Consider the following 15,448-nt stretch of genomic DNA (forward strand, 5'->3'; position numbering starts at 1 on the left):
CTTTCGTTTTGCAGGACATCACGAGGAGATCTAAGGGCTGAGCAGATTTTGGACGCATCAACAACTCTTGTTGATCGTTGATTTGCCTGTCTTTCTTAATTCATCTTGAATTTGGATTTCAATCAAACCTTATTGATTGCTGGAAATCATGCCACATATGCAGCAGGACATTTGAATGTTTATGTTCCCTCCAACTAGGGTTCCGGATGGGATTTTCAATTTGGAAAAGAACCAGAAAATTTGCGAATAGGTTGAGCCGGTTGATCCAGGTTCGGTTCGTTTCGGTTCAGAGGTATTTTGGTTCATCTTTATCAAATACCAAAACCTTCTAAAAGAAAAAGCGTGAGGCAGCATTTTGGAATTTTTGGCGCCAAACAAAGAAGCTATTTTGCACTTCACTTTTAGGTTTCCATGTGAACCGCGGGAAAACCTTAGAGTGGTTTTCTTTACTCGTTTGAGTCTCCGAGGATCACATCCTCCTGCACGTTGTGGGATCCAATTTCAATCAAGCAATTGGTGGTTCCAGTAGCCATGGATTTGACGGATGGAGATGACGAGGAGTTCGGATTCTCTCGCAACTATTTTCTCTCCAAGGAATTGGGCGGATCTGTGAAGAAATCCACCCGCAAAATCTCAGATATTAAAGTCGTTGACGAACAGGTTGTTTCTCTCTCTTTTCTATGTATACCTTTATGCGGTATTTTCATTTTGAGAACCTGCTTTTGGTGATGCTGAATTTTTTTTTCCTGTTCCCTGGTGGATTACATAGAATACACCGAGTAATTTATTTATTCAAGAAAATTTCACACTTATGGTGTTGGTTAATTGTATTACAAATTTTAAAAATACAAGCGATACAATTGAAAATTTAACATCCTTAGCTAATCCAGAGAACTTGATGTTGCAACCAAATGAATCACCAAAGGACGAGGTTGAGTCACACCTTGAGTGCTGTTTTAAGTAATTGATGCACTCTATTTGAGTGCTGTTTTAAGTAATTGATGCACTCTATTACCAAGGGTTCTTTGCACCACCACCTCCAAGATAAATCAACCTCCAACTACAAGATGAATTATTTTTCTAGTCCCTTTTAAGGAGCCAAAAGGTACTGTGCAACACTAAGATAAATTCAAATGATAGAAAAGAACTTTCTAAAGAAATAAGCAACCAATAATACAAGTGTATGTAGTGTATGAATTGTACACAATATGCAAGGATGGGGTTGGGTTTATATAGGTCCAAACCACTTCACATAATGAATTGAGTCGTTGAATTGTATTGACTCATTTCTCTCACAAAGAGAAGAATGAGTTCCCTACTAATGGAGAATCAATGGCCTTTTCCCTTCTCCATTAATGGGAATAGATCATATTAACCTAATCTCCCCACTAAATGAAGAATCAATTCTCATATTCACCTCAATGCCATGAATTGCATTTAATTCATTCATTGGCCTTACCCCCACTCATGGTAATGGTTATGAAGGTGCAACAAGAATTTAAGGTCAATGGCTTGAATTTGAATAAATTTCACTCAGTAAACATGCCCACCTCATCACCCATGATCAAGGTCTTTAAGGCTCCCATATCAATTGCAATTGATATTCATAACCACCTTACACCCCATGATCAATACCATGAAAGAACTTCATAATCAAGGTTATGTAGAGCTTCCTTTGCTCATGGGTGCTTCATTACCATCCTTAACTCATGGGTCCCATACACTAACAAATCAATTAAAATAAAAGAAAAATGTAAAAACTAATTTGAAAATTAATATAAAATAGATTTTAATAAAAATCTAACAATAAGATAAACTCAAAAGAAAGAAAACAACTTTGTAAAGAAATAAGCAATCAATAATGCAAATGTGAGTAGTGTATGAATTGTACACAATATGCAAAGATTGAGTTGGGTTTATGTAGGCCCAAACCACATCTTACACCCTTTGAGATTTTCATGTAATGAATTGGGTCATTGAATTGTATTGACTCACCTCTCTTACAAAGGGGAGAACCAATTCCTTACTAATTGAGAATTAATGACGTTGTCCCTTCTCCACTAATGAGGAAAGGTTCAAGGAGTTTGACTCTACCTATACTTGTAGTGCGACTCATTATACCTAGTGTAGGTTCAAATTTGAAAGACACCTACAACAATGTGTCTTTTAGTGTCTAATACAATCACAACACGTGTCCCTTTTTTGCAATTTTGAAATTTGTGGGGATTGTTATATTTTTATTAATATATATTTTATATTAAATTTCAAAATTAATTTTTGCATTTCTTTTATTTTAATTGATTTGTTAGTGTGTAGGATCCATGAGTTAAGGATGGTAATGAGGCACCCATGAGAAAAGGAGGCTCTTTATGATCTTGATTATGAGGCCCTTCATGATATTGATCATGGGGTGTAAGGTGGTTATGAATATCAATTGCAATTGATATGGGAGCCTTAAAGACCTTGATTATGTGTGATGAGGTGGGCATGTTTACTGAGTGAAATTTGTTCAAATTCAAGCCATTGACCTTAATTTCTTGTTGCACCTTCATGACCATTAATGACCATTTCCATGAGTGGGGGTAAGGCCAATGAATGAATTAAATGCAATTCATGGCAATGAGGTGAATATGAGAATTGATTCTTTATTTAGTGGGGAGGTTAGGTTAATATGATCTATTCCCATTAATGGAGAAGGGAAAAGGCCATGGATTCTCCATTAGTAGGGAACTCATTCTTCTCTTTGTGAGAGAGATGAGTCAATACAATTCAACGACTCAATTCATTATGTGAAAATCTCAAGGGGTGTAAGGTGTGGTTTGGGCCTATATAAGCCCAACCCCATCCTTGCATATTGTGTGCAATTCATCCACTACTCACACTTGTATTATTGGTTGCTTTTTTCTTTAGAAAGTTCTTTTCTATCTTTTGAGTTTATCTTAGTGTTGTGTTGTACCTTTTGGCTCCTTAAGGGACTAAAAAACTACCTCATCTTGTAGTTGGAGGTTGATTTATCTTGGAAGTGGTGGTGCAAAAAACCCTTGGTAATAGGGTGCATCAATTACTTAATGCAGCACTCAAGGTGTGACTAAACCTTGTCGTTTGGTGATTCATTTGATTGCAATGTCAAGTTCTCTGGATTTGCTTAGGATCTTCAATTTCTAATTGTATCGCAATTCCATTATTGTGTTTTTAGAATTTGTAATACAATTACCCAACATAGGGTGAACTCTTTAAAGTTGGTAGATACTGTCTGTCTTTAATATTAAAACCTGTAGCTGGTTTGAGGATTAAGACCTGAAATGGCAGGAGCTGAGAGCAGCAGCATCAAAACTAGCACCTAAACATGAGGGGGAGATGACATCATTACTGAACAGCTATAGGAGTTCATATTCAAAATGGGCTTTTGAGCTCAGGTAATCTACTATTACCTCGTTTAAATTTATATGTATGCTATGAAGTTGTGGTTGGTCCATCATTTCCAATTCTTGCATTGGAAGTCTCACTGTATACCCAGTTTTAAAGATAACCTCTGGTTCTGGGTAAATGAAATTCTGTTTTTTGCAAGGAACGGTCACCAACACTAGCACTCACCCTTGTATAGCTTCTATGCACGGATATCTTTAGTTAGTCCCTGTGTGATTATTGTTATGTGTGACCCAAGTTACCTGGTTTTAAAGATTGAGCTGCTCCGTGTATTGTGGCCAGCCACCCGAATGACCTATATTTCTGAGATCTGTGATGGAAGCAGAGGGCTTAGGCCAATACTGTATGTAGCAACATTCCCTACTGGAAGCATTCTTCTCCTTCTCTTCTCTCTCTGTTTTTCTTTCTTATTCACAATACCCACAAAATTTCAGATTAGAAACAAGGACCAAATTCAAAGTTTAAGGTTTATGGCCAAACACACTGTATAAATCTGATCTGGTGGTGTCAATGTGTAGCCAACCATTAGAAAATATACTGCTGCAAATTTGATTCAATTACAATGGATGGATTGCAAGATCTTTGACCAAACACCAAAATAGTAACTTAGGTGTTGCAGGATCTCTGATACAGATTGGTCTGAATACGGATAGTCAGAATAACAACTAGGTTGTTAAGATGAAATTAGAAATGCATAGGTATTTAAGGGATTCTAAGTTCTAACAGATGAATGGGTAGAGGAGTGGATGATTGAAGGGAACTTGAGATGGAATGGAAGTTTTACAGACCCAGCAGGTTTCATTGAGTGTAAAATGGAGATGGGAACTAGATGATGCACACAACCAAATTTAGGGTAGCAACAGCAGCTGGATCGAATGGAAGATCATCAACCGCATCAGCACATCAATGGCCGGTATGAACAATAGCAAATTTGATGGTCTCTTTCATTGGTAACAGCAGCAGATTTAATCCTCAAGCAAATCTGAAAGTAGAAAGGATTGATGAATTTTCCCCTCCACAGAAAGGCTCGTTCAGCCCTAGGAGTTTAACCCTCAGAAAGGCCCTAACCCTTCTTACCACTTAAACATGCACAAGAGAATAATGGAACTTGAAGTAAAGCTTCATTCAATTAATTTCAAAACTGTGGAGGCCTCTGAACAGTCAACAACATATATATAAAGGTTTGTTCAACAAAAATGGAAACTTATAATTACTAAAATCGAATCAGACTTAGAGTTATTTACCTAAGATCTTCAAATAGCTAAAATAGAAACTTACTGACTGAAATCAGAAACTAAGAGAAATAGAAAATAACTTTTAGAAGCTAGGAATGACATAAAAATAATACCCAAATAAGATCTTTAGTCTTCTAAAAATTGCAATCAGAATCCTTCTTGAGATCCCATGTGGTCCCCATCAAAGATGCCATTAGGCCAGCACACTGTGCCTCTTCTAGAAGTCTTTCACAATCTGGTTTTCAACCCCACAAAACCTTCTTACAGTATTATAGTAAAAAAAAGGAGGTGAGGAACTGTTCGTGTGAACAGTGATATGAACTGTGTTTTGGCGTTCTATTCTTCATGTTCTGTCCCACATCATGTAATTTATGCAATATTATTGAGGCCTCCTTGTGTGATGATTGAATTGTTTGCACAAGTTTTTATATTTAAATTATTATCTCCAAGATTACGCTTTTGTTAATGTGGTCTTGGTGCCTTGTTTTATGTACAACAACAAGAAGAAGCCTTGTCCAACTAAATGGGGTCGGCTGCTGCCTTGTTTTATGTGCTATTTACAAATTTGCAAAATGTGTTCTATCTTATATTCTTTTAGTTTAGTTAAGAATCTGTTCCTGTTGAGAAGGTATACTTGTTCCTTTTTTCCTCACTCTTGTACTCGTTATTCTCTAAAATTTTCACTCTTTTAGGTTTTATCCAATTTTCCCTTTTCTATAACTCCAATATCATGATTTTCATCTACGTGACGTTGCAGATGTGGCTTTAGCCTCCTTATGTATGGGTATGGTTCTAAGAGGGTGTTGATTGAAGATTTCGCTTCAACAGCATTGACTGGCAGTGGTGTAGTGGTTATCAATGGTTATCTTCAGTCTGTCAACATTAAACAGGTATTCTACTATTGTGAATTCCTTCTAGTGATATAATGTTATAACGTTCTTAATCTTGTGTTCTTCAGTTCTAGGGTGATGAATTTTGATAAAATTTTTAGGTCACTGCATTAACTCATGAAGTATATATGACTGAAATGAGCTGTATTTTCTTACAGCATGCAAATAGTTCTTGGTTGGTGAACTTTCGATTAAAAGGCAGCAGCACTTCTATGTGTACCATGAAAGCAGAATTTGGGTATCTGATTGGTTTTCATAGAACCTAAGTTATTTTCGAATATAAGAAAGGGACAGGAGTGTTCCCACATTGTCTGCAGCTTATGATCTACCCTTATGCTTTGAAGTGGGAATTTTATGCTTGAGCTGAAGTTTCTCTAGTCTATCATATTTCTGGTGGTTACGGTCTGATACTGTTGGCAGCTAATGCTCTTCCCTAATCTAGGTGAAAAGCTAACCAAATAATTTAGGGACTTAATAAGATATCCTTATGCTTAGAAGGGGGACTTTTATGCCTGAAATCAACTTTATCTGTAAATCATGTTATTGTGGTAATCTGATGTTTGTCTGTCAATCAGTTATACTACATTTCAGATTCCTGTGAACTTTGGTATTGCTATTGGATTTATTTATCAATTAAACTTTTGTCATGTCACTCACCAGTATTATTGAAGTCCTGTAGGGATATGTTAAGTTTCTGGCTTCCATGTCATGGGAGGGACCACCTAGAACCCACCCCCTCACTATATTTACGTTAAAAGAGTCGAAACTTTGGTGCCCTGTCACTTTATCTGGTATTTATGTGATCTCCTGCAACTGAAACATTTCATCTGTGAGTCCAATTTCCTCTGTATAACTCACATTCAACTAGCCCTATTTTCACACTGGATGAAAAGTTTGGAATTCTCAAATCTGAAGAAAATGGTATAATATAGCTTTGAAAGATTTGCTAAATACCAAATTCACTTTTTTCATGGATAAAAGAAAGAAATTGTCTCCATACCCATAGTTTAGTTTATTTCCTTTTGTACTTGTAGTTGATGTGAAACTCTGATGTAGGATATGTCTCTCAGTGACGTGGTAGATTGGAAACAATGATGACTGGGGTTTCACAGCTAATGCCGAGCTTATAAAGAATTAGTGGTTTCATTAGTTGAGAAGTTCATATGGAAGTTGCGATGGATGGATTTTTCTAGTAATATGATGTATGGGCCTCATTGATGAATGCCATACTTGCTGAAACTCCCAGTTTGTGACTGACTTGCCTTGTTCTCACAAGCTTGCTTGATTTGAATTATAAAACTCATTTGATGTACATGTTATGTTCTAAGTATTTAAATGTCTTCATTTCGATGACTAATAAAATTGAGTGTACTTTGTAGGCTTTGGTTGCAATCGCAGATACTCTAAGAGATCAACTAAAGACCAAAAGAAGCCCTCTCGCGGAGAACATGTCCAAGTTCCACCAACCATTCAGTTCTCTATCCATGGATGATCTTCTCACATATCTGGGGGAGTCAAAGAAAAAGGATAATGACTGCTTTGTTAGCATTGTCATCCACAATATTGATGGACCTGCATTACGAGATTGCGAATCACAACAATCTCTTGCGCGTTTGGCATCATGTTCCCACGTCCGTATAGTTGCATCAATCGACAATGTGAATACACCCTTGTGTAAGTATTATCTTAATTTCATCAATAATTTCTAGAGCGAGCAAAAATTCCACTGATGTATTCCACCGATGTTTTGTTTTATTCTGGTGCGTTATCAGTATCTTAGCCAAGGTTTAAAGTATTAGTATCAAGTATTGTATCAGTCAGGTGATTTTAGGAGACATGTCGTCCAATATCAAGTATTGTATCATACTAGTCAATGTCTTTTAGTGCAATTCAATGGAGAGATGTATCGAGATGTATCGTATCAGTTGTGTCCAATATAGATATGTATTGGCTAATGTTGTACCGTATCGTGGGATACTTTAAACCTTGATCTGAGCATATTTCTGGCACTTGGGGGAGCACTTGCTCAGCGTGAGCATGGGCGTGGGTATCAGACAGTGACTTTATGATTGTACAAATTTTTGGACTGTTATTCGTGGAAACTAAGTTGATCCTTGCTCAGCACCAGTAATCCCTTTCTGAGGGTATGTTTAACTGGTTCATGCCCTAGGTAGAGTGTGCCCTGCTATGACTTCCCCAGCCCATCCAATTGCTTATTATAATCGGTCAATATAATTCTGTTGTAAGGAGTGCTAGATCTCATTCCAGTCTTTTCTAATTGGTCCTGTTAATGTTATGTATCCTTATCGGATTAACTCTAGTGCATATAAGCCGAAACTGAAGATGGTGATCATCATCCTCTGTGCATTTTTTCTTCTTGTCTGGGTTCTTCTGAAGAGGATTTCTATACCTCTGGCTAAAAGCAAATTAAATCTTTGCGTCATTCTACATAGTTTTTTCATTAGTTGATTTATGTTTATTTCTTACCTAGTACATTGTTCTGAGGGTAACTTTGTCATGGATTGTCACAGAATGCTGCATTCAAAGGCTACATGCTTCTCTATTGAATGTGTTTGTTTACCTTCATAGTTCATATATATGAACTGATACTTTATGGTTTTGGTAGTGTGGGACAAGAAGATGGTTCACACACAGTTTAGCTGGTGCTGGTATCATGTCCCAACATTTGCACCTTACAAGGTTGAAGGAGTCTTTTTTCCTTTGGTTCTTATCAATGATGGGAAGACCCAAAGTGCTAAAACTGCTGCAATAGTTTTACAAAGTCTTACACCAAATGCACAAAGTGTCTTCAAAGTTCTTGCTGAGTATCAACTGGCACACCCTGAAGAAGCAGGTATATATTGGTGACCGTCTTCCATCTTATTTTGCATGCATAAAAGGTAGTCCAGCACATTCTGAACTTACATATTTGCCTTCTTACCCAGGAATGCCACAAAGTGACCTGTACACAATCTGCAGAGAACGATTTTTGGTTAGTAGCCAGATCACTTTAAATTCCTATTTGACAGAGTTCAAAGATCATGAATTAGTGAAGACAAGAAGGCATGCTGATGGTCATGACTGCTTCTACATACCCCTAGAGTCTGAGGAGCTTGAGAAACTGTTACAAGAGATTGCCTGAACATTCCTGTGGTGTGCATGTTTTCAATGTCTAATGCTGTTTTGCAAAGTTAACATGCAAAGGCATGTGTCAAGGAAAGAAGATTGCATCCCCCATTCACCTCCCCCCTCCAACCCAACAAATAGGTTTTGCAATTTGTGCAGGCCTGGCAAATGTCATACTCGTGCAACGGCCTAAAAGATGTCACGATGCTTAAAATCTGGTTGTGCAGGATCATTTATTTTAAAAGCAATCTATCCTTTTGTTGGTCTCTGAATATGCCATCACTGTCAGTGAGGTATATCTCAAATTCTTACTTGTTATGAAGATTTGTCTGTTTCAACATTTTTTTAGTGGTGCCCTTCTGTTTAAGACTCCTTTACAGAATATCTTCAGAGGCCATTTTCATTAGATTAACAATCCTTCTTTCTGAGACCTTGTGTATCCTATGTCAATAAGAGTTCTTCATTTACGAGGGCTCTTTAAAATCAATACCAATATGAATGCTCAATAAAGGGACAAGGGAAAGAAGAGAAAAAGCTAGAGTAGGTTTGGTGCATGGGCAAAAGAAGTGGTCTCCTGTAGATGTTTAAGCAGAGACAATTTGAGGAGTACTTCTGTTATTTAGGGAAGTACAGGCCTATCTCCCCTTCCCCAGCTCTACTCATTTTGATCAATGAGTTTCTCCACGATTTGGTCATCCATATCATTAGCTTGACCTCAGTATGTTGATGATGCAACATACAAGTCAATTGTGAAGAACTATACCTTTTTTGTTTTCTTAAGACTTAACATTCATGGTTCTTCTACTCTAGTGTACGTTAGCTACATCAGTTCCTGGCAATAACAATTACTATTATATTTACAAATACCTACAAAATTGTATTAGGGCTTCGGATGTGATGATGTCCTTGAAAATTACGTACTTGATTATTATAAATTTTTTATGATATGTTTCAATGATGCCCTTCATTACTAGGCTGCAACTGGGCCGGGCTGGGCCAGGCTTTTGCAATCCCAAGCCCAGCCCTATATGTTATAATCTGAGCCCATTCCTACCATGACCCTAGTTCAGGGCCAAAGACTATTGTCCCTGACTCTAAGCCCTACCCAAGCCAAGCTCATTCCTGCCCTAATTGGCCCTGACCCTGATGTGTTGGCCCTAATTGGCCCTGATTAGCCTTGTCCCTAGCCTCGATTAGCCCTGTCCTTGGCCCTAATCAGTCCTAACCCTGATTATCTTTGTCCCTGACCCTAATTGACCTTATCTTGGCCCTATCCTTGGACCTAAAATATCAAATGTAAATTCATAAAAAATATAATAATAATAAAAATAAAAATATCATAAATAAATTAAAAATAAAATTCATAGAAATATAAGATAATTCAAGCTCATACAAAATGATAAAATAGTCAATAAGTTGATAGTATTGCTTTAAACATAAATAAAATTCATACTCCATAATTTTATAATTTACTCTAAGTAATAAACAACCGTATCCTTTTTTGATTTTCCCAACTCAATGGAGTTGGTTACATGGATGGATCTTTAAGGGTTACGTAAAGCATGGAAAGTTATTTCGGCGACCTCAAATAAAAAGGGATCGAAATCGATATTTCAGGATCACCAAAATCCGGCGAAACTATGATTTTCGGCGAGATTTGTCGATTTTCAAAATAATTTTAACTCAACCCTTTACACGCCCCAACCGAAGAAAAGCCAGAAAAGAAAGGAGCAGAGGGAAAGAAAGAAAAAGAAGAGAGGAAGAAGAAAGAGAGAGGGCAGAACGGAGCGGGAAAAGGAGGGGGAAAAGGGGGGGAGGACGTGGAGTCGGGTGGGCGAACCAGCGACTGTCCAGAGTAAAAGAGACGAGAAATAACAGCGGAAGAAATTTAAGCAAACAAGAGGATTAGTAGGAGACGTAGTCAAAGTAGCATTCCACGAACATCTCTTTACATGGGATCAGCCGCAGTTGTCTTCGTCCTTCAGACAGTTCTATCAGTGCTCATATAGGCGTCTGATACTAGTACATGCATATCTTTCTTATTACAGTATTAGGCCTACCTCTACCTTTTTTTTTTAGCTTTATCCAATCAGATTTGATTGCTTTCCTTACGGGTGTGTCTAATGGCCTTCATTGGACATGCTCATACCAGCTCAAAGGGCACTTTCTAATCATTCTTTACTCTATCTCTCTTAGTCTTGCCGCACATCATCCTTAATATTCTTATCATGGCTCCTCTTGGTTGCCCAACATTTCACCCATAGATCATAGCTAGTTTGGCATCTGTTTTATAGAAATTTCCCTTAATTTTAATAGGCATATATTTGTCATATAATACACATGAAGCACCTCTCCACTTCAACCGTCCTACCTTAATCTTATGACAAATGCCATTTTCTATATTTTCTATATCACCAAGTACCTAAAACATTTATTTTGCCGAATCTCTTGATTCTCAAGTCTTATTACTTCATTGCTTCTCACAGTTTGACTAAGGTAACACAATACGCATCTCCATACGTTGAACAACAGTTGCAGCAATCAATAGCACGTTGTAGTCATTTTGCATTGGTTTCCATGAAGGGACTGAAATATCTCTAGCTTATTTCTTTTTGGGGTGCATTGTTAGCTAATTAAGAGTATATATGATTCACCTTGAAATCTTTAGTTCATCTATTTTTGGGTGTTTCTTTTACGATTCTTTATTCCTTTTCCTCCTTAAATACACAATGATGTTGCTATCTTTCCATTTTGAGATTCAAACTTCAATGAAAACCCACTAAGTTCCATTGAAGGTGAATACATAGTAGCAATCCTTAAACTGAAGAGGCTTGTATGAAGGTGAACATCTTCGTTTTATAATGTTTTTTTGATAAATGGGCATTTTGTTTCTTTTTGGTAAAAAAATATTTATATTTTTCTTGTGATAAAAAAGAAGAAAGTCAATTTTTAAATACAAACATGACCAACAAAATGGCATGTCAAGTGCATAAGATTCTGTCACTCTAGGTTGGGGAAAGGATCATCTGTATTTAGCTTTTGCAGAAAATGAACCCATAACAATGCAGAAAATGATTAATTAATTATATAGTTGCAATGGTTTGTGATGGTGTTTTTAACTAAATTCTCCTAGTAATAATCTGTGCACATTTAATTTACTGTATTCAATCGTCAAATTCATGCTCATTGGTTGATGCTGGTTATCATGGTAGACCTACGTTTTTGTTCTTCATAGAGGAATGCACCACAACTTCAATAATTGGCATACTTCGCTTCAAATACAACATAAATGGCCCAAGTTTAGGAAGACTAATGGGTCGATTATAGCTTTCACCTCCTATCTCCACACAAAGTCTCACCTTTCCCAAAGTTTAGAAGAATTTCTACTTAATTCCAATTTAACCTCAGACCATGATGATGGTGACGATACCGATAGACCACCTTGCCAAAGAAAAATCGAAGCTGGAGAAGGAGATTGAGCCAGAAATGTGGCGAGGCCGAGATTTCGCCGATTCGCTGGTTTCGGCAACCAGCTAAAGCCAAGATTTCACACTTTGCCTTCTCCCCTGATATCTTTAAGAGCAAATTGCACTGGCACCCCAAAATGGAGGCTTTAAAGCACTGACACCCCACTTTATGTTTAAAAAGTGTCCAGGTCCAATTTTGTTAGAATGGTTAGTTATGTAATTGAAAAGACCATTATACCCTTCATCCCTCTAACATATTCTCTCCTCAGACTCTCTGTTCCTCTGCCTCTTCTTCTTTGGCTCCGGTATATACGCTTTGAATTCTGTCAATGATTGCTGGAGAATACTTGAAGATATCCGGGTACCAGATGCAGCCGCGCCCAGTTTTCATGCTCCAAGCTCAGCAATAGTTATCAATGGTGTTGCTCATTGGGTGTCATATTTGGGGAAAGTATACTCCTATGATTTGCTACATGAGGTACAAAGAGAGTTACCATCACTTCCAGTCTTCAACAAGTATAATCTTTACGAGATGGGAGGAAGCCAGCTTGCTGCTTTCTGTTATAACCGACAAGAAAGATTTTCCAAATTTGAGATGTGGGTGATGAAGGAAATTGGTGTTAAGGAACCTGGACTAAAAGTGGAATCATCGATCTTAATTTTCCCGATAGTTGGAATCGTCAAATAGGAAATCGTCAGAACTATTACTCAGTAGGAATGATGATGAGATTCTATTCCAGCATTCTCCTCAAACTCTCCGGATCCAACCTAAATTTAGGATTTTTTATTGGTGTTCATCTCCTAAAATTAGGAATTTTCTGCAATTAGGATTTATTAGAGATCAGAATCCAACCTAAGAACATGCAAGGAAGGAAGATGATGTTAAAGAAAACGACAGAGCACCAAGTTGCCCCAATTTGGAATGTAAGGCTCTAAATTTTAGATCTGGAACGAGTCATTCCAACAATTGGGAAACACTCGAAATCTAAGCTTGAAATTTTAGATATGGAACAAGCTTTATTTTCTCTAAGCTCTCTTTCTCCATCTCTAAACTTGAAATCTCCTCTTCTAGGGGCCGCCGGAGACACCAGCAACACTCGTCGCCAGCCACCCACGAATATTCCCTTCGCTCCATTCTACCATTCTGAGAAGCAAGGACGCATTGCAGAAAAACCCCTGTTTTTTATTTCACCTTGGATGATTCCTATGCTGCTCTTGCCGCCGATGACGATTCCAATTTCCGCCTCGTTGATGGCAAACCGCCACCGCGCCTGAGATTTGGACCCAAGTTGCGCCATCAAAAGCGTGAGGTCGAAAGGAACGTGCTCGTCAGTCCGCGGTCTTCAAGTCTTCCGTTGATATCCAACCATGGACCATGCCCGAGCAAATTCCCTTCTCTACTTTCTCTAAACACTCTTTCTCCTCCTCTGTGTGTCACGATCGTAAAACTCCAGAGCTAAACCCTGTGTGTGACCTTGGATTTTTTTTTCTTCTTTCTTTCTCATGAGATATTGTTAAGGGCATTTTTGGAATTAAAAAAAAATAAACGGTGGATTAATTGTTTCACTAAGAATGGACTAACGTGTTTAATGAACTAGGGTGCTAGTGTTTTTCAAACATAAAGTGGGGTGTCAGTGCTTTAAGGCCTCCATTTTGGGGTGCCAGTGCAATTTGCTCTATCTTTAACTTTCAAAATTACCCTTCTATTTTTTTTAACGTTTCATTCTATCGAGGTGAGCCGGTTCATAATTTGCAGATCTCCTCATCAACTCTGTTCTTCTCCTCTTCGTTCTCAAAACCTGTCTGGTTGCAGGAGAATCCTTCAATCCTTCATTTCCAAAACATTCGGCACCTTCCCCTAAAACAAGACCATCTCGGTCTTTATCCCAAGGCCTAGAAGCAGTTTGTGGATCACGATTTCTTCGAGACAAGAGTCCGTTAGATATAAAGCCTGCCAGGCAAACAGGAAAAATTGGTCTATCAGTTCCACCAGCAAGAACTAAATCAGCATTGCCATCCCTGATATGGTTAGTAGCAGCATAGAAGCAATGATTTACAGTAGAACAAGCAGTGGAAAGCGAATAGGTTGAAACCCAAATCAATTGCTAGTAAGGCGGGCATCAGTTTTGTGATAAGAGTTAATAACTTGATATGGAGTTAGCCTTCTATGGTATTTCTGTATTAGAGTTGGAATAGAGTTGTTCATCCCTGCAGAGCAACCAAAGGCTGCCCCAATAATCACACAGAGTGATAGAAATTTGCTTAAAACAATTTAATGGAATAATATGAGTTTCTATTTTCTTTTTTGGTAATTAATAGAGGGGATGCAGTAGCGGCGACCTAGCGCCCCCCGCTACGCAATGTTCGGATTTTTTATCGAGTGTCCAACGCAAGAAATAGAGGGGATTCAAACAAAAAACATGAGGACTAACCAAACCACTTGGGAGTAAGCTTGGGACCACTAGACCACCACCCCCCAGTTGTGAATACCATGAGTTTCATTACAAATTTTATAGATATCAGAAAAATTACACAACTTGATCGCTGCCTTTGCAACATCCTGCTCGCCGCCCCCTACGCTTGCACCATCTGAGGCGAGAGGCTCGCCCTGGTAGTCTCTCCGCCTCCCGGCTCCGCTCTTCTCTCCCTCTTCTTGGCTCCGCTCTTCTCTCCGTCTCTTTCGCTTCTATCTATTCCGCTCCCATCTCCGTTTTTCATCTCTATCTCTGCCTCTCCCATCTCCACCTTGCCTCCCCTGATTCTCTCTCTCCAGTCTCCGCCTCCCCTTCTCCGCCTCTCTCCCACTTCCCTCTCTACTGTTTCTTCTTTTCTTCTACTCTGCTCTTCCCCATCTCCCACTCGGCTCTTCTCTGCCTCTCTCCTGCTTCCCTCTCTACTGTTTCTTCTTTTCTTCTACTCTACTCTTCCCCATCTCCCACTCGACTCTTCTTTGCCTCTCTCCTGCTTCCCTCTCTACTGTTTCTTCTTTTCTTCTTCTTTGCTCTTCCCATCTCCCACTCGGCTCTTCTCCCTCTTTCCCTTCTCCGTTTCCCTTTTCCCCATCTCCGCTTCAATAACCAGATCTAGGGTTTCCCATAGATCTGCTGGTTTGTCTTGGTGTTCTGGTGTTTTTTTTTTTCCCCCCACATAACAGCTCCTTTGATTGCAGCGGTTATTTGGTGCACATCGCAGAACAACTCCACTCTGGGTACAAGTTCTTCTGTGTCGAGCTTGATAGGTATGTCTATACAGGCAAAGCCGGATGGTAGGTTTGAACCTTCTCCGCACTTTCGCTGCTACCATC

General features: G+C 38.5%; 1 protein-coding gene across 1 annotated transcript; it reads left to right on the plus strand.

The window, feature by feature from the left end:
- Positions 1-364: 364 nt before the first annotated feature.
- On the plus strand, positions 365-9,260 carry ORC2 (origin recognition complex second largest subunit 2). Its single transcript, XM_089155902.1, has 6 exons — positions 365-660; positions 3,310-3,416; positions 5,419-5,551; positions 6,931-7,225; positions 8,178-8,405; positions 8,497-9,260. The coding sequence occupies exons 1-6, from the start codon at positions 532-534 to the stop codon at positions 8,691-8,693; spliced, it is 1,089 nt and encodes a 362-aa protein (XP_089012028.1). The 5' UTR covers positions 365-531; the 3' UTR covers positions 8,694-9,260.
- The last annotated feature ends 6,188 nt before the right edge of the window (positions 9,261-15,448 follow it).

Source organism: Hakea prostrata, chromosome 5 (assembly GCF_041222555.1).
Source record: "Hakea prostrata isolate BN-2017 chromosome 5, UWA_Hpros_2, whole genome shotgun sequence".
Classification (NCBI taxonomy): domain Eukaryota; kingdom Viridiplantae; phylum Streptophyta; class Magnoliopsida; order Proteales; family Proteaceae; genus Hakea; species Hakea prostrata.